General features: G+C 36.5%; 3 protein-coding genes across 15 annotated transcripts in view; 1 reads left to right on the forward strand and 2 right to left on the reverse strand.

Annotated features, from left to right (window-relative positions):
- Window positions 1–17: 17 nt before the first annotated feature.
- LOC106741262 (probable Golgi SNAP receptor complex member 2) lies at window positions 18–1,653 on the reverse strand. 2 transcript variants are annotated; one of them, XM_014613061.1, is made up of 3 exons: window positions 1,429–1,653; window positions 1,061–1,265; window positions 18–976 (listed from the first exon to the last, which is right to left on the reverse strand). In XM_014613061.1, the coding sequence occupies exons 1-3, from the start codon at window positions 1,566–1,568 to the stop codon at window positions 767–769; spliced, it is 555 nt and encodes a 184-aa protein (XP_014468547.1). In that variant the 5' UTR covers window positions 1,569–1,653; the 3' UTR covers window positions 18–766. The 2 variants fall into 2 exon arrangements, with proteins under 2 accessions (XP_014468547.1, XP_014468546.1); XM_014613060.1 differs by having other exon boundaries at window positions 18–1,265; window positions 1,429–1,652.
- A 150-nt stretch (window positions 1,654–1,803) lies between these two features.
- On the forward strand, window positions 1,804–3,886 carry LOC106741263 (N-alpha-acetyltransferase 20). 2 transcript variants are annotated; one of them, XM_014613062.1, is made up of 6 exons: window positions 1,804–1,969; window positions 2,041–2,065; window positions 3,030–3,120; window positions 3,221–3,350; window positions 3,506–3,642; window positions 3,725–3,886. In XM_014613062.1, the coding sequence occupies exons 1-6, from the start codon at window positions 1,917–1,919 to the stop codon at window positions 3,808–3,810; spliced, it is 522 nt and encodes a 173-aa protein (XP_014468548.1). In that variant the 5' UTR covers window positions 1,804–1,916; the 3' UTR covers window positions 3,811–3,886. The 2 variants fall into 2 exon arrangements, with proteins under 2 accessions (XP_014468548.1, XP_014468549.1); XM_014613063.1 differs by lacking the exon at window positions 2,041–2,065 and having other exon boundaries at window positions 1,833–1,969.
- A 1,250-nt stretch (window positions 3,887–5,136) lies between these two features.
- The window catches only part of LOC106741261 (uncharacterized protein CG43867), a 68,646-nt gene continuing 49,508 nt past the window's right edge, over window positions 5,137–24,274 (reverse strand). For 7 of the 11 annotated variants that reach the window (XM_014613048.1, XM_014613049.1, XM_014613058.1 and 4 more), the window contains 17 exons: window positions 24,002–24,187; window positions 22,893–23,095; window positions 22,208–22,442; window positions 20,562–20,736; window positions 20,177–20,413; window positions 19,758–20,049; window positions 19,362–19,635; window positions 18,052–18,441; window positions 17,645–17,818; window positions 14,140–14,432; window positions 10,773–11,106; window positions 9,382–9,621; window positions 9,109–9,245; window positions 8,878–9,007; window positions 6,887–7,096; window positions 6,662–6,797; window positions 5,137–6,559 (listed from right to left, as the gene is read on the reverse strand). In XM_014613048.1, coding sequence (XP_014468534.1) covers window positions 6,495–6,559; window positions 6,662–6,797; window positions 6,887–7,096; window positions 8,878–9,007; window positions 9,109–9,245; window positions 9,382–9,621; window positions 10,773–11,106; window positions 14,140–14,432; window positions 17,645–17,818; window positions 18,052–18,441; window positions 19,362–19,635; window positions 19,758–20,049; window positions 20,177–20,413; window positions 20,562–20,736; window positions 22,208–22,442; window positions 22,893–23,095; window positions 24,002–24,187 — 3,711 coding nt within the window. In that variant the 3' untranslated portion in view covers window positions 5,137–6,494. Of the gene's footprint in view, window positions 6,560–6,661; window positions 6,798–6,886; window positions 7,097–8,877; window positions 9,008–9,108; window positions 9,246–9,381; window positions 9,622–10,772; window positions 11,107–14,139; window positions 14,433–17,599; window positions 17,819–18,051; window positions 18,442–19,361; window positions 19,636–19,757; window positions 20,050–20,176; window positions 20,414–20,561; window positions 20,737–22,207; window positions 22,443–22,892; window positions 23,096–24,001; window positions 24,188–24,274 lie in introns of all 11 variants that reach the window. The other 4 variants (XM_014613050.1, XM_014613052.1, XM_014613051.1 and 1 more) reach the window with 4 other exon arrangements.

The raw sequence follows: 24,274 nt of genomic DNA on the forward strand, positions 1-24,274 counted from the left end.
ATAATTAAAAAAAAAAAAATGTCTAAAAATCAAATTAATATTATTAATTATATAATTTAATATCTAAAATTCGTATTAAACACTTCCTTAAAAACATGTTTTAAGTATTTGTCTAAAACATATTAAAAAAATGTACGTTTAATTATATTTAATGTTTTAAACATGTCTAAAAGTTTGTATACTTTAAATTTGATGAAAAGAGAGATGAAAAGAAAAAAACTGTGCGCAACAAAGTATAGAAGGTACGAGTAAAAAAGACCTATAATTGATCATTAAAAATTCAGGATTTGCTGCTGCAGGATTCGAATAAACCCATAACACGTTGTGAATGCTTCAAAATTTATATGTTTATATAAATTATGACTAGAATTCTTGTATCTGTTTACTCAGAACATAAATCAATTTTACTAAAATAGCTTCAAACATTGAAAGATTACATTAATATGTTCTTATAATAATTTTATCTCATAGTGACAATTCCTAATTGTAACTTTCTTAATTAGATGTAACCAAATTATTGATTGTATTAAAATAAATATAAGATATACATTACTTGTATATATTTACATATGAAATTTCTTATAGCAATAATCACAAATTACAAAACATACAATTGTTTTTGTTAACAAACTAATAATTAACTATAAATTAAATAATTGGCAAATATCAATGCAAGTAGATATATGTGAATTATATGGTAATTATATAATTAACAATTATATTGTTATATAATCATAAATATTGTATATAACAACTTTTGGAATGCTCATCTAAGATAAAGTATCACTAAAACGATAACTAGACATGTAAATGTCATACCAGCAACCAAAATGAAACCATCCTGCCGAGCTCTTTGCTCTATTAGCCTCATAGTAGTGTTAGAAAGACCCAAGGTGTTGCCAATATCTATCAAGCGTTTGTGTGCTCCTTTCAATGTTAATCTCTGAGATTTTAAGTTGTCCAAGACACCGCTACCCTGATGTAATAGATCATCTATGCCGTGAACTGCATTTTGCAAATTATTACTATGTTGTACAGTATGATCTATTAAAATATCAACATGATCATTTGAGGTAAATTTTCTTGCTAATAAGGCTTCTCTCTCAGCTTCCTCTCTCTGTTGTCTCATCACACGATTACACCATGAATTTAAGGCAGCACTGAGATGACGACTATCATACTTCAACTGATCTACTCGCATTCTGGTATTCTGTCTCTGCGACACAGGTCCTTTCAGGCACAGCACATCCAGTCGTTCACAATTGCTAAAAAGAAACAATGGCGAATCAATTCAATTAAATATTATAGTCTACTACAGTATATATCTGTATTAATATACAATCTCTATTAATATACTCTATTAATATACAATCTCATATACAATAAAAAAACTGAATATACAGGTGCAAACAATATTGCTGAGACTACCTGTTGATAAGATTGATTTTGCTTTCTATAGCCGCTTTTATTTCCTGCAAATCCGTATCGGACGACTTTCTCTCCAGATTTGAGAAAAGGTGTTGCGTTTCTTGTACTAATTTATTAGTTTGATGATACAACGATTCCATATTTCCTACAAAATTGGATTAATATCTGTCAATCGGCGCTCTATGCGGCGAAAAATTGTAAAATGTCATCACTTACACCATAACCAATGACGTGTCCAGCCATGGAATACAAAATTATATAGTTGATAGACTCCCATTCAATAGATACAGTTAGGAGTAAAGTGCTGCTCACATGTTTGTAGACGGCAAATGAACAGGGCTACATGAACTGAAATGTCTCGTGGGTCTCATACAACCAATAAAAGAAGAGAATGTAGTCTGTTGAACGCAGAGGTCTTTCCTTGTTTCGATCGGTCCGGTTATTCAAAGCGTGAATAAATATAAATTATCTCTAATAAATTTCTCAAGATGACGACACTCAGGCCTTTCACATGCAACGATTTATTCAAATTCAACAATGTGTAAGTAATTTTCGGTAAAAGTGTTTCTATCATAATCTGAAGTTTAATTATACATCGCGTTTTTCACACAGGAATCTGGATCCTCTCACAGAAACAGTATCCTTTACTTCGATTAATGGAAATTATTTAGTTTAGCTACATCAGAACAAATATCAATGAAATTACGTTTATTCGACGTATTTTTGCACGAAATGAAAGAATTTGGCAGAAAAAAGTGTCGCTCTACTCCGTGAAGCGAGATATTAATCGTTAAAGTTGACGACTTGACAGGTTAGGAAATCTGTCATATCGATGAAATGTAGCGACATGAGCATGCTCTGTGGCCACATTAAACTAAATAATTACCATGAATATAAGTATTAAATCTTCGCCTTACTAAAATGTGTGTGATGAGTCTATTTCATATTAAAATTAAAACAGTGCATATTAGCAAAGGCCCCTATGCAAGGTACATCTGCTAAATAAAAACAAATAAATAAAAACAAACAATAATTAATTATAAATTCAGATAATATTTTAAATAAGTAAATTATAAGTTAACAACATACCTTGCATAGGAGCTTTTGTTCATCTTCATTGTTTTAATTTTAGCATGAAATAAATTCATCACACATACTTTAATAAGGCGAAGATTTAATACTTATATTCATTGTAATTATTTAGTTTAATGTGGCCACAGAGCATGTTCATGTTGCTACATATCATCGATATGTAGCAAGATTCCTAATTTGTCAAGTCGACAACTTTAATGATTAATATCTCACTTCACAAGACAAAGTGATACTTTTTTTCTGCCAGATTTTTTTGTTTCGTGAAAAAATGCGTTGAATAAGCATAATTTCATCAATATTTGTGCTGATGTAGCTAAACTAAATAATTACTTGAAAATTAAGTAGTGAAAAATTTTTTATTAAAAATATTTTAGATCTAATAAAACGGTTTTCACATAAAATGAGATATTGGTTATCAATATAAATAAAATAAACTAGAAAATATTCTGAAATTAATTTTAATGATTTCAAAATATGTATATTCCTTCATCTCTTATATTTTTATTTAGTATGGGCTTTCGTTTTATATGCATTATCTTGCACACTGGCCAGAGTACTTTCAAGTGGCTGAATCTCCAAGTGGCGAAATAATGGGTTATAGTAAGTTCAATCAAGTTAGTCTCACTATGTTACCACAATGAAGCGTAATTCTTCATTATATTTTAGCACTAACTTGTTCTTGTTTCAAAATTGCCTGCAGTTATGGGAAAGGCAGAAGGACATGGAGAAAACTGGCATGGCCATGTAACAGCTCTCACAGTTTCCCCAGACTATAGGAGACTAGGTCTTGCTGCAATGTTGATGAAGTTCCTTGAGGAAGTTTCAGAAAAGTAAGTTAATTGTTGAGTTGATTCTTTAGCTGTTGTCTAAATGAAAAGTTTTAATATCATGTTATCTCCCATAGCGAGCTAGAATTATATAAATTTTTTGTTGAATTCTATTTTAATAAAAGAGATAATAATGGTTATTATTACCTTCTAATCAGGAAACAGGCCTATTTCGTGGATCTTTTTGTAAGAGTCAGCAATAAGGTGGCCATTAAGATGTATCAACAATTAGGATATATCGTTTATAGGACAGTACTAGAATATTATAATGGAGATCCAGATGAAGACGCATATGGTGAACCTATATTTCTATGCAGTTTGAAATAATGGTTCTTTTATTATGTACACGAAATTAATAAATATTACTTTCTTTCCAGATATGAGGAAAGCACTATCGAAAGATGTGAAAAAGAAATCTGTAATTCCGTTGACACATCCTGTGAGACCCGAGGAAGTAGAATGAAAGGTTTCAACAATATCTGTGTATTACATAAAATGCATTACTTAAAATATATTGATTATTTAATTCCGACTTTTAACTTGGAGTTGTTTTTGATAATAAAAATAACGGTTACTTGATTGAAATCGTTTAAACAATTGAATCAAACTTCTATTGGTTCGATAGACTACGTGTTACTGAGTTTTTCATGTAACACTTGGCCCTTAGTATTGATATAAATATTTCGTTTTCGACGTAAACTGGTTCAGATCGTTCTCAGGTCTAAATCCATTTCAGTCGAGAACACTAATAGACACAGGTGCTCTTGAAGTTTAAAAAAAATATAAGTTCTAGATGATTTTATGGAATGAGAGTTCACATACGAATGTACGTACGTTATGTATTAATGTGCAGTTTATTTGTTCTCCTGTACAATAGTACACAACGTTTCCCACTTGTCGGTCTCGCTCGTACCTCGTTTTTCTCGTATGAATAAATAATAAATATAAATGTAAGATGAGAGATAGGCTCGGTAGAATGCGATCCGAATAGAGCTCGATCAATCCTGAACTACTAGCTGCCTATTTTGATTCTACTACTTTTTCAGAAACGCAAACGTCCGTTTTTCATATGATATTTACACGAATGAATGAATATGTACGCGTACGATTTCTTCCACTAAACGCGCGTGCGCGAGACTCATGATATACAGGGGGAGGGGGAGGGAGGGGAGGAGAGGAGAGGGTGCTAGTCACCCGCGCAATAGCACTCGATCGATATCGCGTATATTATAAAAAATTAGGGACAAAATGTCGTTCTTGCATATCTTTGTACTGCACTCAGTAGTCTGAAGTTCGAATTATCCGTACGAACATTCGAAGATGTGCTAAATGAAGCCGGGTATACGCGTTAGTCCGTCCGTTCTTAGACAACAGACCCTTGAGGGTACACAATGAAGACGTTCGAGAGAATCTCGAGGGAAGGGATTCCTCGGACATCTCTCGTTGGTCCTTTGAATTTCCCATCCTGTTTCAGGTTGTTGTTTTTCTCGCTCTCGGAGGATACAGACGCAATCGTAGCCGCGAAATTACAAAACCATCCCAAGTCTTGTACGTATTGCACGAAAGCCCTACATTTTTTTTCTCTTTCTTTAGCCCCGCTCGTTTCATAATCGCTAGAAGGAAGACGTTTGCTAGTTACGTAGGACACACGTCGAACGAGTACAAAACTTCCATTACGATAGACAACGCTATAAATCGCTTACGTCGCGTAATTTTTTAATACACAATGTTGCACACAGAGTATTACGCACACAGGAACGCGATGCTAATCGTTAAATAATAAATTACGTTCCCATCATTAACAATCTATTTCATCGTGTTCTTGTATAAAAACAAAAGAAACGCAATTACTTATATCTTAAATAAATATCGAGACTAGCTGTTATCCAAGTTAACATATCGGATGCTTGTTTGTTAATTAATCGATATCTGGCGAGTAGCCTCACGTGTAAGAAGTAAAGAAACGGACGTTCGAGAAGAAGATGAGAAGAAAGTAAGTCAGTCTCTCTCTCTGCGGGTAAACGGAATGTAAAGTGGTTCCGTTTACAAGATTCATTTGCCATCTCGTGATACTTGAGACTGGTTAAAATAAAACCGTCCCCTTTTGCAATTCCCTCTTTTTTTCCGTCCAAATGTATTAAGGTCGGATTAAGATTCTTGATCCGAATTTATATGGATTTCGATTAAATTGTAAGTTTTTAATTAGTACTCTTCATTTTAAATTAAATCTAATTTTTAATTTCAACCTAATCTCTCGATCAAATTAAGAATCTCTCAATTCCAACTTAATTGTAATAAAATTCAACTTTTAACGCAAATTCCACTTATATCAATACACCGGCCGAAGTAGCAACGTGACGAAAGATGTTGAACGAAATAAAAAAAAATCACGTTACACGATATAGCACACGATATAGACACTCACGTATGCGCTTTCCAGCTGCCAAATAAACTTTTTTTGGCCGGTACATATAGGTCGTAACAATTTTACTCGGTGAAGTCGGGGAGGAACATATCGCTGTATCGCTCTTTATATACTCCTAAACACTTAGTAACTCTGGTTAATATATACACGGTACGTGAATACATCACTCTCACGCAATATCTTATTCATGTTTCTCCCCGTTTTTTCTTTCTTTTTTCTTTTTAATTTGGTATATAAATACGGTAGCAAAAGTCTCAGCGTGATACTTAGCCGCGGGATGAAACTATTCGATGTGTTAGTCGCGCACACTAAATTAGGCAGTGTTAACAGATCGATTCTCTCGATTGATCTCAGTCACCACTTTTTAAACCACGACTTCTCTTGTTCTGCACGATCCTTTCTTCGCGGTTAGCTCGTGCTTCTCGTTAAATATTTACACGGGTATGGTCTTACAAGCATCGGTACTAATTTACATGCATACACGACGAAACGTAAACGTATGAGTTGAACGCGTGCGATTGCGTTGTTTTCCTTTCTCACCGAAAACAAACAAAAAACGGCGGTGTCGCGGTGTACGATACTAATACTGCACTTTTACGCTGCTCTTTTCATATAATACAAACGAGAAAAGAAAATACTCATCGTAGTCAGACCTTTGCGCGAATTCAAGAGACACATTTGCCGTCGTCTTCTCTCAGACTAATGTAAGCCGGCCTTTCTATTTAAGGTCTTTGGTGATCCGGTGTCGATTTCAAAATATCGGGTTGAGTTGGAAGACAGCTTGAACCTGCAACAACAAAGTTCAGGTAGAGTCAACAATTTCGCATCGACATATCGAAGATATTGGAAAAAAGAGGAAAAAAAATGGTTAAGTCGCTGTATCACCGACCAGTCGCAGGCCTCAGAGTGGATTTGATGGAACGGTGCGATCCGTTGCGCGTCAGAGTGTTCATTTGCGGAGTGCCCGGTAATGTGTGGCCCAGCGCGTTCATGTAGTCCGCGATCAGCAGTGTTATCTCCAAGATCTGGAAAGTTATATTACGAGTGAGTGCAACGGATAAAATATGTAGATTTCCTTAGATTTTTGATTGTAATATCGTATAGTCGCATTCACCTTAGGTTTCGAAAGTGCGAACAGTAATTTTTGTTCGGCCGCACCCTCGTCTGGGCAAGCAACGAGCATAAAATCGTCCAAGCAGCCGCCGAACGTTACTATGTTCGCGTAATTATAACGACACATGACCGCCATAGTCTGCAACTCCAGTAACGTCACGCTGTCTTCGGAAACTGCTATCCAAACGGTGACAGGATCAGTTTGCTTCAGCTGAAAGAAACGGTAGAGTTGGTTTTAAGGTAACATTATGATGAAAAAGTTTCTTTTTTTACGATCAAAAATATAACATACAAGTAAATTATGAGTAAATTCGAAACGCATTAAATCACTAAGATTCAATCAGTTAGAAAAGTTGAGCGGAAAAGTTGAGAACTTTTCTGTCGTTTTTGAAATCGAATGGACGCATTCGACTGATCAAAAAATTCTACTTGATTTCAACAAACGTAATACAGACACCAATGCCAATAATGTTCTGCTGCTAGAATGTTGGTAAAGCATTACAGACAACAACGATTATTTGGTCATAAATAATAATGAATAATATTGTTTGTACTGATTGCAATGAAGTTCAATTAAGGGAGATTCTCAGGTTTTAGAAAATCGATTTTAATTCCTTGCATTTTTTTAAAGATTGAAGACTTGAGAATATTTTAAGCCTTGTAATGTGTAAAAATTCCGAAAACTTCGATATACTCTAAAACAGTATCACCAACTTTCATTACGACGATTAACCCTTTCATTACGAGCGCCGGATATATACGGCATCCATGCGATGACCTGTGTGTATGAGTGCCGGATATATACGGCATCCACACGATATCCTGTGCGTATGAGCGCCGGATATATCTGGCACGTGTATATGTAAACGCATGTTAACCCTTATCGGACGCTAGCTTTTTATGCGTGATTCTCACTAGGCTGTAGCTGGTTTCGCTAAATATGCGAACTTGTCACCTCCTACGTGACGTACGACCGCAGCGACGAATTGTTGTCACGTGAGAGGTGACTTACGACCGATAAGGGTTAAGATGGCGTTGTTCCGGTGTAAGACGTAAACCGGAAAAACCGAAGACTGGCCATGCGCAATGTGTACACTTTTGGCGTGGGCTTCCGTTCAGTAGCGGGGCTCCGACGGACTGTCGAAGCGAAAGGGTTAAAGCCGTTCTCCTCAAAACGACATTTGTCAAGCTGGTTGACAATTTTTCTCGAAAATTAATGAGCTAATCGTCTTCAGGAAAATTTTTATATGTAAAAACGTTACTCTCTATCGTATGAATATATAGAATTTTGATATCTGTAAAACTTTTTTTACCGAGCAAAACGTACGAAATTGTATGCGAAAATTAAGATTTTTTCTTTGTCATATTACTATTTTCTCAATTTTCATTTTTTCTTTCATCCCTACATTCATACGGTAACTGTCGTCATAGATTAAGAAATTTTTTTCAAAATTTGATTCATATCTAGAGCTGTAGGAAAACTACCAGCCGAACCAATCTTGTCAAAGCGCCATATTGCGACGGCCTGCGATTTAACAATGAGACAATATATAGCTTTGACAAAAAAAAAATAACAAGTTGCTATGAGAAATATAAATAAATATACCCACAAAATTGTGTAATAAGGTAATAAGGTGTAATAAGGTAAATGTCCTAATAATTGAACGTATCCCAATGATTGAAACATTGATATGTGTTTATTAAGATACTTATCAATAAATGAAACAAAATCACAAACTAACTAAACGTTTATTTTAATTTATTATATTGTTCTGTATATTGAAAAGCATCTTAATGAAAAAAAATACATTAATAATATTTTAATCATTGAGACATGTATGTTCGATCACTGGGACGTTTACCTTAGTTTTTTGGGGGAAAAAAGAAAAAAACTCAAAAAACAGTCATTTTTAGACCTACAACCAAGGAATACCCCCCCCCCCCCCCNGTACGAATAATCATTTATAATAATTTTTATTTTATCCATTATACCTTTGCTTGATACAGGGTAGCTCCGAAGAAAGGCCACTTCCTAGTACATGTGAGATAGATCCGAACACAATCCAACATACTACGTCCCTTCAATGCGATCCATTTCTCTTGCAATTTCTCCTGCAACTCCCTAATGACGAAAAATGGCGCGTTATCAGGGGAAGATAAATATGCGCAAACGACATAAAAGCGGTATAAAGGGAAAACTTCGAATGTTTCGCTTAGTTTTACCTCAATTGGTCGGCCGTAATGTTAGTCCGATAACGTATTGGATAGAATTTATCCAGAGCTTGCAGTACAAGATGATGTGGATTGCTGCCGGGGCCACTACCGCGCGCTTTGTCATTGTTGTATTCTCCGAAATCAATCTGGAAATCAATCGTAATGTACACAGTCGACGTGATGAAGTATATCGCAGAAAATGGGTCTGCTCAGCTCGAACTGTTTTAAATACCGATTTAGGTTACTGATAAACGGTGCACACAACAACGTGTAAAAGCGTACCTGTGCCATTAACGACGCGAGCTCGAATGCGAGCTCGCGATTTAACGGGAATTTTCCTTGCACGACCTGTTGATTTACTTGGTAACACAAGAGGAGCCTCTCTTTGTCCGTTTCCATTTTAGCAGCCTGCCGCCAGTAGCATCGTGACTTGTACGTCAATTGTATCACTCTGGTGTTCTCAAATTTCCCCGAGCCTTTCTCTCGTAACGCGGTCTCCCATTTGGAGATGATATCGCACAGCTGAAATCCATACGCGAGTAGCTCGAGTCATAGATCTCATATTTTAGTTCATTGACTGAAGTTTGAACATAATAAGGCCATTCTACAATGGCTGTAGTAGTGACTGTAGGTCCGCAGCATTTAGCTGAAGCTCGTAAAATTTAACGCTCTTGAAACTGTGCTGTTTATAATAGTTTACAACAAAACGTAAGGTAAGCTAATTAGAGAGGAGAAGATCACAGCTTTAATGAGTTACTTTGTTTTCTTTTAATTGGCAGACGTAATTCTTTCTCCGTAAGGAATGAAATGAAAATGAAAATAATTTATTTCGCTTAGATTAGATCTACTTTACAGGTGGAGTAAGCCTTTAACCTTTTGCTCTAAACACTAAATTATAATTTAGCAATTGCTAATTTCTAGTAAAAAGCAATTCCAGCGAAGCTGGAATTCCAGTAAAAAGCAATTCCATTTTTACTAGACGTCGCAATTCTTAAAATTTAAAGCATTATTACAACTTTTGGTAGCGCTTTTGTCAAAAATTACATTACATTTCATTGCTTAAAATCATTTTACAATGTTTGTAAACTCTACAATAGCTGTAAACGTAATGTTGTAAAGCATCTACATCTAAAGTATGCAGTAAGCTAATTGACAAATTGGACTCGGTCCTTAAGGCTGTAAGACAGGGTTGTAAAGGCTTTTTCCGATGGACCGAAAACGAAATAAAAATAATTCATTTCGTTTATCGCCTTATTTCAAGGTCTACTATATCGGAACAGTCTTTTACAATCCTGCCTTAAACCATACTAACTTTAAACAGTGTTACATTTACAGTTATTATAGAGTAGGCTTAAGCTGTGAATGAAAATAATTCATATTCGCTTACGATCTTATATTACAGTCTACTATGTTGCAATCTTATACATCGTTTTTTACAAACTTATAGCCATACTGTTACGGACATTACAGAATGGCCTTCAGAGAACAAAATGCTTATTACACGTATTGTAAATCCAAACTTACGATCTTACGTTGCGGTTTATCACACCAAAAACCGCGCCTTACAGACTTACAACCATATTCTTACAGCTATCGTAAAATGGCCTGTACAGTTCGCAAAGGTAATGCTAATTCACACGAGTGAAATCGTGCTTCTTTCAGGTATTACGAACCTTCGCTTGCAGATCAATGAAGTGTTCGAGGTCCTTTTCGATCGGGTCGTCACTGAACAGCGTGAAACCGGAATGATGGACGTCTCTGCAACCGATCTCCTGATTCAAGGTGTTCAAGAACTCCTCTATGGTGGTGCTGCCGTCGAAGCTCACGACCTGATACGTGCCGTTGAGAAAGTGCACCGGTATGGCGTGCGGCAGAGAATGGTGGTACGGATTTTTCATCAATATAGACAGTACTTCCATCCTCGACGGTTTCACTTCTCTGCTGCTATTCTGCAACGTTCTCTCCAAGGCTCTCTCGCAGTAAGCCGCATACTTGCCACATTCTGTTCTGTTGGCGTAACAATGTGACATAACGTAACGTGACAAAGTAAAATTTGCGATCGAATCGATCACTGCAGAAGTAAGAATAAGAGCCGACTTTTTCAAGAGCTCACAAAGATGGATAAAAATCCGTGGTTAAACTGAACATGCACCGTGGCTAAGGACTATTCTACAATGTCCGTAAAAATACGACTGTAAACTTGTTGGACGCTATAAGGGCTCGTTTCAATATAGCAGGCTGTGAAAGACTATTACACGTGAAAAAGATTCGGTCATAATCGTAAGTAAACAAATTGACCAATCACAGTCGACTATTTCTTCTTACCGGGAACCCGGACCGAATGAAAATATCGGTCCGGTCCCGATTCCGATCTACTAAAATATTGAATAAAGGTTCCGGTTCCAGTTTCGGTTTTCTGGACAATAAAAATACTTTTAAACCGTTTAAATTACGGTTCATTTCGGTTCCGGTTTTTTAAACTTGTTTCCTTACTGAAATTTTTATTGACTTAAATTTTATATATATATATAACATGTACAATAACATATTATAAAAAAATAATAATATCACTTTCTCGATGTAGATGGCATTTCTTCACTATTTCCATTTTCTGCTTTTAACTTTTTTGAAAATATAATATTATTCTCGTTATATGTAACTGCTTCCTAACGGAATATGTAAATTATATAAATTCTGGAGTAAATTCTGGTAAATTATATAAATATTTGGAGAATATCTCGATATTCTCCGAGCTTCCTCAGAAAATACACGTTCCGTTGGAGTAATTTGTACAATTCAGGATGTCTTTTTATTTATCGCAAAATTGTAATATTTTTCTTCTTCTATTATTCCTCTTCTGTTCAATATTGTATGCTTAAAGTTTATTTTCTATTTATCGCGATAACTAATCAATGTTCTGCTTTTTCGTGAGAAATAGAATTTTATTGTAAAAGGAAAAAAAAACGATTATTAAAAATTACAAAATAAGAACCGAAATAATGAACCGAAAAGAACCGCAAACCAAAAAAATGTAACGGTTCCGATTTCGGTTCCAGTTCTGTAGACTTTATAAAATTTCGGTACAGTTTACAGTTCTGGTCCGACAAAAATACCGGTTTCAATGCGGTTTTTGGTTTCGGTCCGGTGCGGGTCCCTATTTCTTACCAAGAATAATCGATTGTGGATGGTCAATTTGCTTGTGGCTTTACGGTCACGACTAAATCTTTTTTACGTGCAATGGCCTTAATATAAGATCGTAAGCAAATATAAATTATTTTTCATTTCGCTTAGGCTGGACCTATAATAAGTGTAGTAAGCCTGCTCTAAGCACTAAACTGTAACGTAATTTCTAGCAAAAAGCGTGCTATCAGACGTCACAATTCCTAAAATTTAAGCATTATTACGACTTTTAGCAGCGTAAGAAGCACTTTTTGTCGGGAATTACATTACACTTTGAACTTACAATCTTATGTTGCGATCCATTGCACCGAAACGGATCCTTACAAACGCGTTTTTACAAATTTAAGCGGTATCTGCAATAGGTGTAATAGAACCTTTAAACCGTAAAAAATTGACCAATCTTAATCAATTATTCTTCTCACATTCGACAAATTTACTAATAAACCAGCAACATTATTTCAGTATTACTTCGTCAGTGCGTGACACTAGAAACTGAGTAAAATCCAACTTTTTTTCTTGGACGCTAGCGTCAAATTAAAACCACGTTATCATGTTTGACACTGCAACGAGCGTCTCATCAACTATAAGTGGTCAATTTCTTACGGCTTAAAATTTACTATATCTATTATAGACTCCGTCTCACATCCTTACTCTTACGGCCTTAGCAGAATGGCTAATTTACTAATTCAAAACAACGTTTTATGCCCTGTTTTTATATTAAATAACGCATAATGAGCTTATCTTGTGTCTGGAGTCTTAAACTAAAAAGCTGTTTTGCTTGTGTGATTGATGACAAACCGCTATATAAAAAGTAAAATAAGAAAGGTAATTTAGACAAAAATTTAAGGAACATTGTCTTAAAATTACAAGTCAGCCATTCTATTAAAGCCTTTACGGACATTATACCGGATGTTTCTTAAATACCTAGCTATATTCAAGGAGAAAAAATTCTTTGGTTTATTCCAAGTAAAAAAGTTCATATAAACATGAGCATATACGTCAATCTTTGAGGAAGACCGAAAAGTATATCATGATGGAAGGTGGTTATTCTCAACAATTCATTTAATTGTTTCATTTCTAATTTTTGACTTTTTTGGCTATTGTATTTTTGAAATATCATCCCTGATGTGTTATAAGCTTATACCAAGTTTCAATAAAATATCTAAAATAAAATATATAAATATCCTGATAAATATATAAATATCTAAAGCCTGTGTGACATTTACATTTTCCTGAAAATTTCAACATCCTGTATTTCGGACTAAGTCTTTTAGGACATATGTTTACATGAATTTTTTTACTTGAAATAAACCAAAGAATTGCCCCCTTGAATATCGAATTAAGGTTCCTGTGTCTTTAGTTTGACTATCTTTTTTTGATGACGTCAGAAGCGAGAAATCGCATGTCATTAAATATATTACGTTTTACATGGAAATTAAAGAATATCTGCATAAAATGACACTCGTGATTCAGCACATTTAGAAAAATATCTAGATGCTTTTCTTTAACCTGAATAATCAATAAATAGCCATAAAATTAACATAACAGAAATCATGAGAAAAGATAAGTTAAAAACGTAAGTTGCATGTTACACTAATTTTCGGTTATTGATTGCTCAAGTTAAAAAAAAGCATTCAGGAATTTTTACAAGTGTGCTGAATCTATCACAAGTATCATTTTATGTACATATTTTTTTATTTCTATGTAATATATTTTGGCATGCAATTTCTTGTTTTTTGACATCATCAGACAAGAATAGTCAAAATGAGGACACAGGAGCCTTAAGGCTTCTACACCCTGTAGAATAGAATTAAGAATCTCCGTAATACGATCGACTTGTTCAAATCACAGCTCACTCACTTGCTGTCGGCGTTTCTCTGCAGGTGCAGCTTCAGGTACCACAATAGCCGATTGTTCCTGGGTAGGAAGAGGGAGACGGCGAGCGCCAGGAGCTGCCATCCCTGGATAAGCACGTACTGCGCGGGGTTAGTTTTGCAGTCCAGGATAGTGGAGGTCGAGTGGCCCTGCGTGAGCGGAGGACTGTGAGAAGTCGAGGCCGTTGATTGCGCGTCCGCATTTTCACCGCTGCCATTTGCCGCGGGACTTTGCGTATCGCAGGTGAAGAGCGATTGCGTGGCGCAGAGGAGGAGCTGCTGCAATGGTATGCTGGCATACTACTACGTCCCTGTATATATTATACTCAGCCAATCCTAGCTTACTACTTTTCGTTCGTAGCGACGTGATCGTTAGCTCGCATGAACGTCTTGGAGAACGAGAGCGAGCAACAAAGCATTTGCCCTTTTTTTTATTATTTGTCTTTTATCGCTTTACATAGTATTCGATCTTACTTCACTTCTTAATCATTTTATATATATACAGCCTGTGAAAAAATTGATGGGCCGAAAGAAATAGACGGGAATTCTTATTCTGTTAGATATCTTCTTTCTATCCTTTGAAATCGACGATTATACCTTAAGAACGTTTCAATTCTTTTCTATTCTTTGTTGTCCTTATTATGTATTGGCATTATTTATTTATTCTACATATTCATTTCCCTAAAAAAATTAGAGAAAAATAATATGGATTTAATTTTCTCAAGTTTTTTTTAAAGATCAAATTTTGTAGAGTAATATGTAACGATTCAATTAAACGCTCTACGTAAAATGAAATAAGAAAATCACTATGTTATGTATATTAAACACTTGGCAGAGACACGACCGTGTCTCTTGATTTTATAAAGTATCAAGTTTCTTAATATTATTAGATAAGAATTGAAATAAATAGAAAGCAAAATACTAAGTAAAAGAAAGGAATCAAAACCTTTGTAAAACATTTCCTAATTTCAAAAATTAGAAATTTACTATCTTGTAGAATCAAGTCCTATTAATTTCTTTCAATCTGTTGATTTTTCCACACGGCGTAAATATCTTCTTTTTGCAAATGCAAAATTGTTTTAATTTTATTCATAGCAACCACTATATATAATTCGAATTAATTGTGGCTCGGTTAGTAAGTAAGCACGAGAAATCGAAATTTCCACGCAAAACTCTACGTGTTAATCGGAGAAAAACGCGTACTCTCGATATAAACCCTCAAAAATTGAATGAATCAAAACATGTGAGAATGAGAGAAGCTCTTAAGGCTCTTAGGCCGCGTGAAATCTACCGTACAGCTGTAGAAGCGTTGCGTTTACGTTCATTGACGTTACATGAGACGAGCGAGGCTTACTCTTTCCCCCGCAAATTTGTGTTTATGGCAATGTAAGACTCGGAATTCGATGTACCCACGCACTATAATGCCTCTCTATTAAATTTAAGCGGGGAAAGAATGAGAAGACGGGTAGGAGGTCAAAGATTAAAAGAGAGGAAACGAGTGGGCGAGAAAGAATGAAAACCAAACGACGCAAAAATCCAAAAGACTGAAAAATCGAAAAGATGCCTTAAGAAACATTTCCAACGTTTCAGGCGTTTCTCAGGCCTTTCTTCAGATACTTGCGACGTTTGGTAGGGAGGAATAAGGAAAATTTTATTTGTTGGAACAATCGATTCCGGTGAGATAAAAGTCTAAGTTTCTAAGCAGCATTCAAACAGAGAATATCGAAGTAACTGCTTGCAGCTATATATTATAAAAAAGGAACTTATGCAAAATTAGAAAAAAAAAGGAATTTAAATATGTTTCTCTGTGTGTGTCCTCATGTACACCAACATACCATTCTGCAAGTGTGTGTGTGGCGCGGAACGTATTTTGACAGACAATCCCATTAGAGTGAGAATCAATTATTTTGTGACATATATGAGACAATTGGATGTAATTGATTATAACTTATGATATCGTCGAAATATGTTCAGCTCACACGAAGGGCGTTAGGGTAATTTTGATTGAGTATGAGATGTATAATATTAAAATATATGGTGAGAAAAAACAAAGAAAATTTAAACGCCACATATGATATTTAACAGAATTGTAAACGCATGCGATTCAAGTGGTGAGAGCCTAAAAGACAGCACACTTAAAGCGGCAAATGAGAATCAAATGTGTGAATGATTGTTAAAACTAAAAAATAGTCGTTGAACTTGGTCAAGTATTATCGCGACGACCAACGACGGCGCGTGTTCTTGCCGTAGTCGAATATCCTTGATTGACGCTTAGCCAGAATTGTTGTTAGTTGCTCTAAACCATTACCCGGTGCGCCCGCACATATTTCAAATTCATACTTGTAATTAACATATTCGCAGCCGCTGACATAGTAATATTTTCACAAACTTTTCATAAATTATAGTTGGTTGTCGCTAATGTAGAGAGTATTATGTTTTTTTATATCTTAAGTTCAAATTTATCAAAATGAATTTTAATAGAGTTGAAATTAGTTTTAACCTGGAAATTAAATAAATTTGTTTACATACAATTATGCAAGTATTGTAGAATTCCTTTATAAGGCAAATATTTTCAAAATTATCATATAAAAACGAAATGTTAAATTATATTTTTATGTAAAAGCGTATAATTAATTTTTTATATGTAATAATATTTCATTATTTTATTTTTATGTAAAAATGTTCAATTAATCTTTTCAAAGATATAAGTAAATTAAAACAATTTTTTTAAATTTTAACACTTCCTATGTTCATAATTTAGCTTTTTTTTTTGTTTAGATTTGTAACAAGAATATTTTCTTTAATTTCAAATAACAAGTAATTATAAACATGATATCTTGAAGCAAGTTTTATAATTTTTATTCTTATTTTAACGATAGAACTCTGCGACAACCAGCTATAAATTTAAGTTTATTGTATGCAGCTTCCAATTTTCTTGTTCTATTGACAGCCCCTTTTGTAGAGGCCTGGACCTCTCCGAACGGCGAATTTTTGGAGAGAGGTTTCCATGGCATGAATACTCTTGCCTTACCTCTTCGGTGGTTTGTCCGACCACCGAAGAGGTGCCACGAGCACATGGAAACCCGGGACTTCCAAGCATAGCAGATCGGTGCACTGTCTACCATGCCACGCTCGCTTCCAGTTTTAGAAAGATGAAAAAATTACCGACTGCGAAAATGTTAAAAATTATACGTGATAAAATTATTTCACAATACTTGACTAAGCATTACCCAGTGTACCATTTTCCGCGTTGGAAGGAATATCGTTCGAGCGAATCAAATGATACCGGAACCGGTTAAGTGATGAGCGTATGAGATTGTGATGACAGATGAGATCCAATCCCGTTCTGAGAAACATGACCGATGATGATATTGCTATCGTTTATAACTTAAAAAAAATGGTACAGGATGTTGAATGTTTTTTGTTAAACAATAAGCAGGACTTACAACGCGCGCAGTACCCAGTGACACAAGTCTGGCGGCCTTTTTTACCTGTACGCCCAAACGGTGTTGCGTGTGACGACTTGTCTGCTTTACCAATGCGCATATGAATTCAGACTGAAGTTCAGGCTGGTCTAAGCACTGTTGCAGTGCATTCTGTGCCAGAACCACGTGGTAGTCGATACCTGCTTGCTCTACCGCCACCGACATAAACAGCTGACAAGCCTATACGATCAGAAATGTATAACGATTATTTCAGCCATGAGATGGCTCCGGCTTTTCTTTTCTAACCACACTTTTCTCTCTCTCTCTCTCTCTCTCTCTCTCTCTCTCTCTCTCTCTCTCTCCGCGCTGAATGCAAATGAAGCAAAAATATATATATACATTCAAGTTTGGAAAAGCGCATGGAGCATGTCGTAGCGAGAAAATATCTGTCGTAAAAAGAAAATCGTGTCAACCTTGAAAAGCTTTATGGCCTCGGTCTGCAGGGACTCGGAAGTCAAGCTCGTCAATGGACTCGTGATATTCTCCTTCGTATGCAGCAACAGAGGATGTCGCCACAGCACGCAAGTAGGGTCCCCGTCGGTCTCCATCAGTCTCTGTACAAGCTGTTCATATTGAGTTCCCGCGCTCGGCCCACCGCCGGAGACCACCGTCAGGTGATAGAGCCAGTTGTCTTTATCCTGCTTGTGCGGCATTAATAAATATGTGGGGCCCTGATGCGTCGGAAAGATACCGATCGTTCTCTCGTGCGGGCACTCGGCATCCCTCTCCTCGCTGTCGCTGTCCGACACGTGTTCCACCTCCTCCACACGGGCGTCCCTCATGTTAATTTGGCCGATGGGATTCTAAAATCGCACAAAGCACCGTGACTTTGATAACAATATTGAGACATCACTCACTGTCACAGTGGATCGTTAAATAAACTCGCTCAGCCATTATATAATCAACGTCATATATACTGTATCATTCCTTAGATTAAAACTTTTTACTGTTACACAATTTTTAATCTTTCATGTGTATACATAAGGTTGGAACTATTGTAATTAGAGCTATTATAACTAGAGTTGCTTCTGCGATTTTTAATCTTATGGGTTATATGGGAAGGGTCCCGTTAGCACACGGTGCGATAGCACACATCCACTCACATCAGCCGGTACTTTTCCGCTAGACCAACAATTAGAAAATTTTATATTAAATTAGCCAATCACCTATGTGGGCTATCGGAGCCCGTCTGGTTACACATACGTATAAAAGCTGAAAATTATATAATTATCTGTTTAGGGAATGACTTTACTGAAATTGAGAACGCAACAAACCATTACGATTGAGAGTCACTACCGACGAGTTTGCTCAACAATCGATTATGACAGGAGCCGAAGTGACAGCATAGGGTGTAAATATTAGTGTATTATGTTATTGTTTAACAGATTTTAATTTCATTATTTTAATATTTACATTTTTCTTGGATTTTTAGTTTGATGTCCGATATCTCGTATATTTAAAACAGAAGATTTTTCCAATTCTTCGAATATCAATATTGCAACAGTTGAATTCGAGACACTTTCCAATATATTAACATGTTGTTACGTTACTTTGATCATATTTATTTTCATATCATGTACCATCATTCCTATCATAATCTATTGTTAAGCCCGTCGGTAGTGACTCTCAATCGTGATGATTCATTGCTTCCAGCTTTAGTGTGTTCATTTTGTTTCTCACTATACAACTGTTGCGTTTCACGCATACTTGCATGCGTACTCACCGTATCGCTGGGGCATTTGAAGTATAGGAACATCTTGCCGATGAGCACGCACCAACATTTTTTCGCGTGGCCATTCTTCACCTTCGTCAGCCAGCCTTGTATCGTCGGCTTGTTGTCCTCCTTACTGAGCAAAAGTTTTGTCGCGTTTCGCCTCTGCACGTTCTGTAGTACTCTTATCCAATCTTCCATCGTGGCGATGCAGTCCGCGGTCAAATAATAAGTCTTCTTACCAGTGGCTATCTCGAAAGTGGCAGCGCCTTCGGCTCTATTAATCCTGGAAGATATGTACAAATATCTCTCATTACCCCTCTTAATTTTCCTCCTAATTTTTCATGAATTCGCTATACATTCAGATAAAACTTCACGGATCACCTCGTGTCAGTTACTTATACGTACCTACACACTTCATCTAAAATTATTTGGCCCTGAGGTTTCCGATTGACGTCGTTTTGACTTTTCCAGTAGGTTAACACACCGTTCTTCAGAACAAACCACCGCTTCCGCCAGGTCTTCAACTTGCCGCCTAATTTCGCCAGGTGACCCGTCTTCTCCAGTGACTCTTGTCTCTTTGGACTATCGCCGGACACGCGCATTAGCAGGCTAGGCATGCTAGATTCCAGGGACGTCGAGCTGAGTGCGTCAGGAGGTATCGCGTAATCTTCGGACAAGCCTGACTCGAGAGAAGTGTCTGCAAGTTAAACGATTTTCAAGTTGTCGGATGTCCGACGTTTTATTCGCGAAGTTCGGCACTTCCTCCTTGGTTATTATCGTTTTATTTTATTATCTCGAAACAGAAAGCCAATGAAAAAACTCACCACGTTTTACGCTTTTACTGGGGGAACCGCTAGAACTTCTTTTCGCGGGGCTGAGACTGCTGGTGGTTTTGATGCTTTTCGACGGGCTGCTCCCACTGCCCAGGGAAGAGTCCGTATTATCGGACGAGCTGTTAGTAATTCTGGTGTTAGTCTCGGTTTGATTAGGGTGTTCCTCTCCGTCCGAACTGTCGTCTGAACTATCGCCAAAGGGCATCGATCTGATCTGACTGGCGCGTCCTGAAGAATATATCATCATTAGGTATGAAAGCCAGCGTTAGTTACACTCTGCAGCAGTGAGTAGACGAGTTAATCCAACTATCAGTAGTTTTAATTTGTCACACGGACGATATTATTCGCGAATTATATAGAAACGATTACAACGTACCTTTGACAGTGGCGTATACCGGCACAGAAATGTCGCAGTAGCCTTGAGAATTATGCGCCGTCAAATTGTGTCCTGTTGCCTGGGAGTGTTTCGATGAGCTTGTCGTGTTGGTCATCGTGGAAGGCGCAGATTCTTCGTTCGTCGGCGGACCGATGCCAAGGCCGCCGTCCGCTACCTGCAGATCGTCAATCGGATCGTTACATCACGTTAAAGTTGATATACACTGAGCGAATAGACAACGAACAAATAGCAAATATATAACATGAATGTATATATATATTTTCGTCTAAACGCGCACGAATTTTGCGAATTTGCACGAATAAACCGTAATTAGCAAATCGGCTTGAATCGTTCTGTTCGTTATGGCGTATAGTCAGCGTCATATATGTTGTACCATTCCTTAGATTGATATTTTTACTATTACATAATTTAGTCTTTCACATAATACATAAGATATACATAAGGTTGAGACTATTATTTCAATTAGAGCTATTATATTATTACCTACCATTATAACTAGAGTTACTTATACAATTTTCAACTTCATGCATTATGTGTAAGGCTGAAAATCGTGTAATTCTCTATCTAGAAAACGATATACAAACATAGGAAAATTTAACTATCAAAAATAGCAAGAACGGTGAACTTTATTTTTGAAAAGGTAAAAAAATAGTGGGGCAGATTTAAAAGAAGTGAGTAAAGAGTTAGTTTTTCCCAAATAATTTGTATGTTAAAAATTAAATTATTTATCTACAATATTATACTATTTTTCTAAGAGATTCAAAATAATGACCTTATAGTCAAAAGCCAATAAAGAGCAAAATTTAAATCTTGGGGGATAAAAAATTACATGATACATAGAATCTAAATTTTATTTTGAACTCAGTTTTAGGCGCATATTCAGATACGATAAAATAAAAAAAAAAACTAAATCTTTTGTGTTTTTTCAAACATATTTAATGAAATAAAATTAAAATACTTGAATTCAGTTAAATTACATTGTAATACATTTCCAGGATGTTGGAACATCTCAGGTCTTTTTGTTGAATAAAAACAAATTTTGAGAAATAAAAACACTTAAATTACAGGGTTTTCCGTTAAAGCGGACTAGTTAGTCAACTTCTTGTAAAAATAATATTCAAAAGATAATATTCAATAATATATATTGAATATTATCCAATTTAAAGAAAACCTAGGTATGCTCCTGGTTCAATTTGTTCTTTTAGTTTCATTTGTACATGATTCGTTTTGGTTTGTATATAATTCGTTTTAGTTTTGTGGACAAAACAAGAATTATGGATAGATAAATGTAGACAAATTATGGACAATCGATTCCATTATGCAATTGAAAGAAAACATAATCAGATATGTTCATAACGGTCACTGTTTGTTTTTCTGACAAACTTTATAAAAACAGCTTAAAAATAAAATCACAAATCTTCACTTTATGAATATTGATGGTCGGAGTATCGTTATTTTTTATTTTCATTAAATTTTTTGTTTTATCTTTCAAGACGCTAATTATTGAATATGATTTCTTGTGATCAATTTTTCTTTTAAAGGGCTTAAGTCACTTACTATATACCCAATTTCAGATTTTTCTCATTTTAGCGATATTCGGATCTGCATCGATAGCTCTACATTACCTGATAAATTTTCGCTTCCCAGCTGGGAAATCGGTGTAACGGCGGAGTCGGCGGACGAGGACCCTGGCCTCCACTCTGCAGCCAGTTCATACCCTCTCTACTGGGCGTGTAGATCTCGGCGTAGTCGTGCACTGCTTCCGAACTCCCGCTGTCCCTGCTCACTTCCGAGACACCGGGTATGTTCGGCAGCATCACCAGATTTTCCACCGCCGCGGCCAGCTCCTCGGACAGCAGACTAAATGAAAATGAAGAAAAGCGGCAAGCATAAAGCACGGAACCGACTTGCACTGCTTTCTGTATGATGCGTGTATGTGCGTAGGTGTGTGTACTGTGCGTGTTTCTCCAAACTAACAACACTAATCTCCGTCGAGACATGTAAAGACCGATTTTTCTCGACACGAAATCCCGTGATACCAAAGGACAGTCGGAAGGGTCGATAGATCCCCTCAGGAAGTCCCAGGACGTTACAGGGTACCACATTTCGGAAACTCGGGCGCCGCTATCACGTCGTGAGGCCTCCCAAGAAGAATCGAAAGATACGACCTGTACGAGCGAACGTTCTTTTCATGTTTCCCGTGAAGAGTATCGAGTAAGGAGTATATTCACAGCCTCACGGTGGCAACATGATTCGCGTTCGCAGATGCGCGTTTATCGTGGCAGGAAGGAGCCGGTGGGGAAGTCTTACCTCGAGTCCATATTGGTGGTTGCGATTCCTCGTTGAATGGTACCGCAAGCGGACAAATGCCTCCGGTGCTTCGTGCCCGTTTGCGACTCCGTCACGATATTCTGCACGCACTCCGGCACCGTCTGCGGCGTACCCTCCAGACTCTCCGATCGTCTACGCAGGGTGGAGTCTACTTCCAAAGATAGCGACGCTCTCGTCGGTGCCTGAGTTAGAAAAATTTTTATGATCGTACACCAATTATCACACCAGTTGAGGCTCTGTTAAGGTTCTTGGTTCCTGCAGTCGTTGTCTTGCTTGATGAAGCGTCAGAAGCGAGAAAACGCATGCCCAAGTCATACACATTTGTCAAATATTTCGAAAACTCCTCTCTTTGATAATCAATAAATAACTGTAAAATTAACGTGACATGCAACTTTCTTCTTAGCCTATCTTTTCTCATAATTTTGTCGCGTTAATTTTACGGTATTTAATGATTGTTAAAGCAAAAGAAGTTTCTAAAATATTTTACAAATGCTCGCTCAATCACAAGTATCATTTGGCTATAGCATGTATGCAAGAAGGATCCCACAAAACTATGATTTTTCAGATTTTAAATTACGATTTTTCAGATTTTATTACCAATGAGTAGTCTGTGCCTTTCTACATAAAACAAAAAAGTTCCAACTTTATGGACGCCTAAAATTAAAAAAACAGTTTTTATTTTTTACTAATTGTAGCATTTTTTATTAGTTTCATCTTTTTTACCCACTTTTTTAAATGGTTAAGCTTGTCAATGAACACCCTTAAAGAAAAGAGAATAGAGAGTATGCTTGACTTCTTGAACGACTGTGAAAAATCAGTGCAACTTATACCTTTTAAATCATGTACTAAATTTTCATCTTCATTTTTCTCGAAACATACTCTATGTGGGTTAGATTTTTCTTGCATAACTATGATTATTTCATGGACATATTCTTTTATTTCAACATATTCCGCAAGAATTTTTCGCATACGTTTTCTCGCTTCTGATGTCATTAATCAAGATGGCTGTAGCGAGAAAACAGGAACCTTGATGTTATAAATCTGGAAAAAATAGGGGCACGTTGATAGCAGACTATCGTGAGACTTACAGGTGGTTTCAGTCCGATGTTGGTTATATGATTGCGCAACAACTCGAGCTGTTGGTTGCACTTGTTGTTTTGTTCCCTCAGGTGTTGATTCTGTTGTTCGAGTTCTCTCAGCTTGTTAGTAACCCATTCCTTGATCCTCGCTGCCTTCGCCTCCACCTGTCTGGCGTCTTGCAGCCGTAATTGCCTCTATAAATGAGTGACGATGACTGACTGATAAGACCACTCTCCGCCCGATCCCACCCATTCGGACAAACGTCAGATACCGTAATCTCA

Source organism: Dinoponera quadriceps, unplaced genomic scaffold (assembly GCF_001313825.1).
Source record: "Dinoponera quadriceps isolate SergipeBrazil2010 unplaced genomic scaffold, ASM131382v1 scaffold657, whole genome shotgun sequence".
Lineage (NCBI taxonomy): Eukaryota > Metazoa > Arthropoda > Insecta > Hymenoptera > Formicidae > Dinoponera > Dinoponera quadriceps.

Bases quoted from the DNA above. Each gene is read 5' to 3' on its own strand.
- LOC106741262 (XM_014613060.1), bottom strand. From the start codon at position 1,568: ATGGAATCGTTGTATCATCAAACTAATAAATTAGTACAAGAAACGCAA. The intron at 1,266-1,428 runs GTAGTCTCAGCA...GTTTCTTTTTAG, and splicing joins AAAATCAATCTTATCAACAG to CAATTGTGAACGACTGGATG.
- LOC106741263 (XM_014613062.1), top strand. From the start codon at position 1,917: ATGACGACACTCAGGCCTTTCACATGCAACGATTTATTCAAATTCAAC. The intron at 3,121-3,220 runs GTAAGTTCAATC...AATTGCCTGCAG, and splicing joins TGGCGAAATAATGGGTTATA to TTATGGGAAAGGCAGAAGGA. The intron at 3,351-3,505 runs GTAAGTTAATTG...CCTTCTAATCAG, and splicing joins CTTGAGGAAGTTTCAGAAAA to GAAACAGGCCTATTTCGTGG.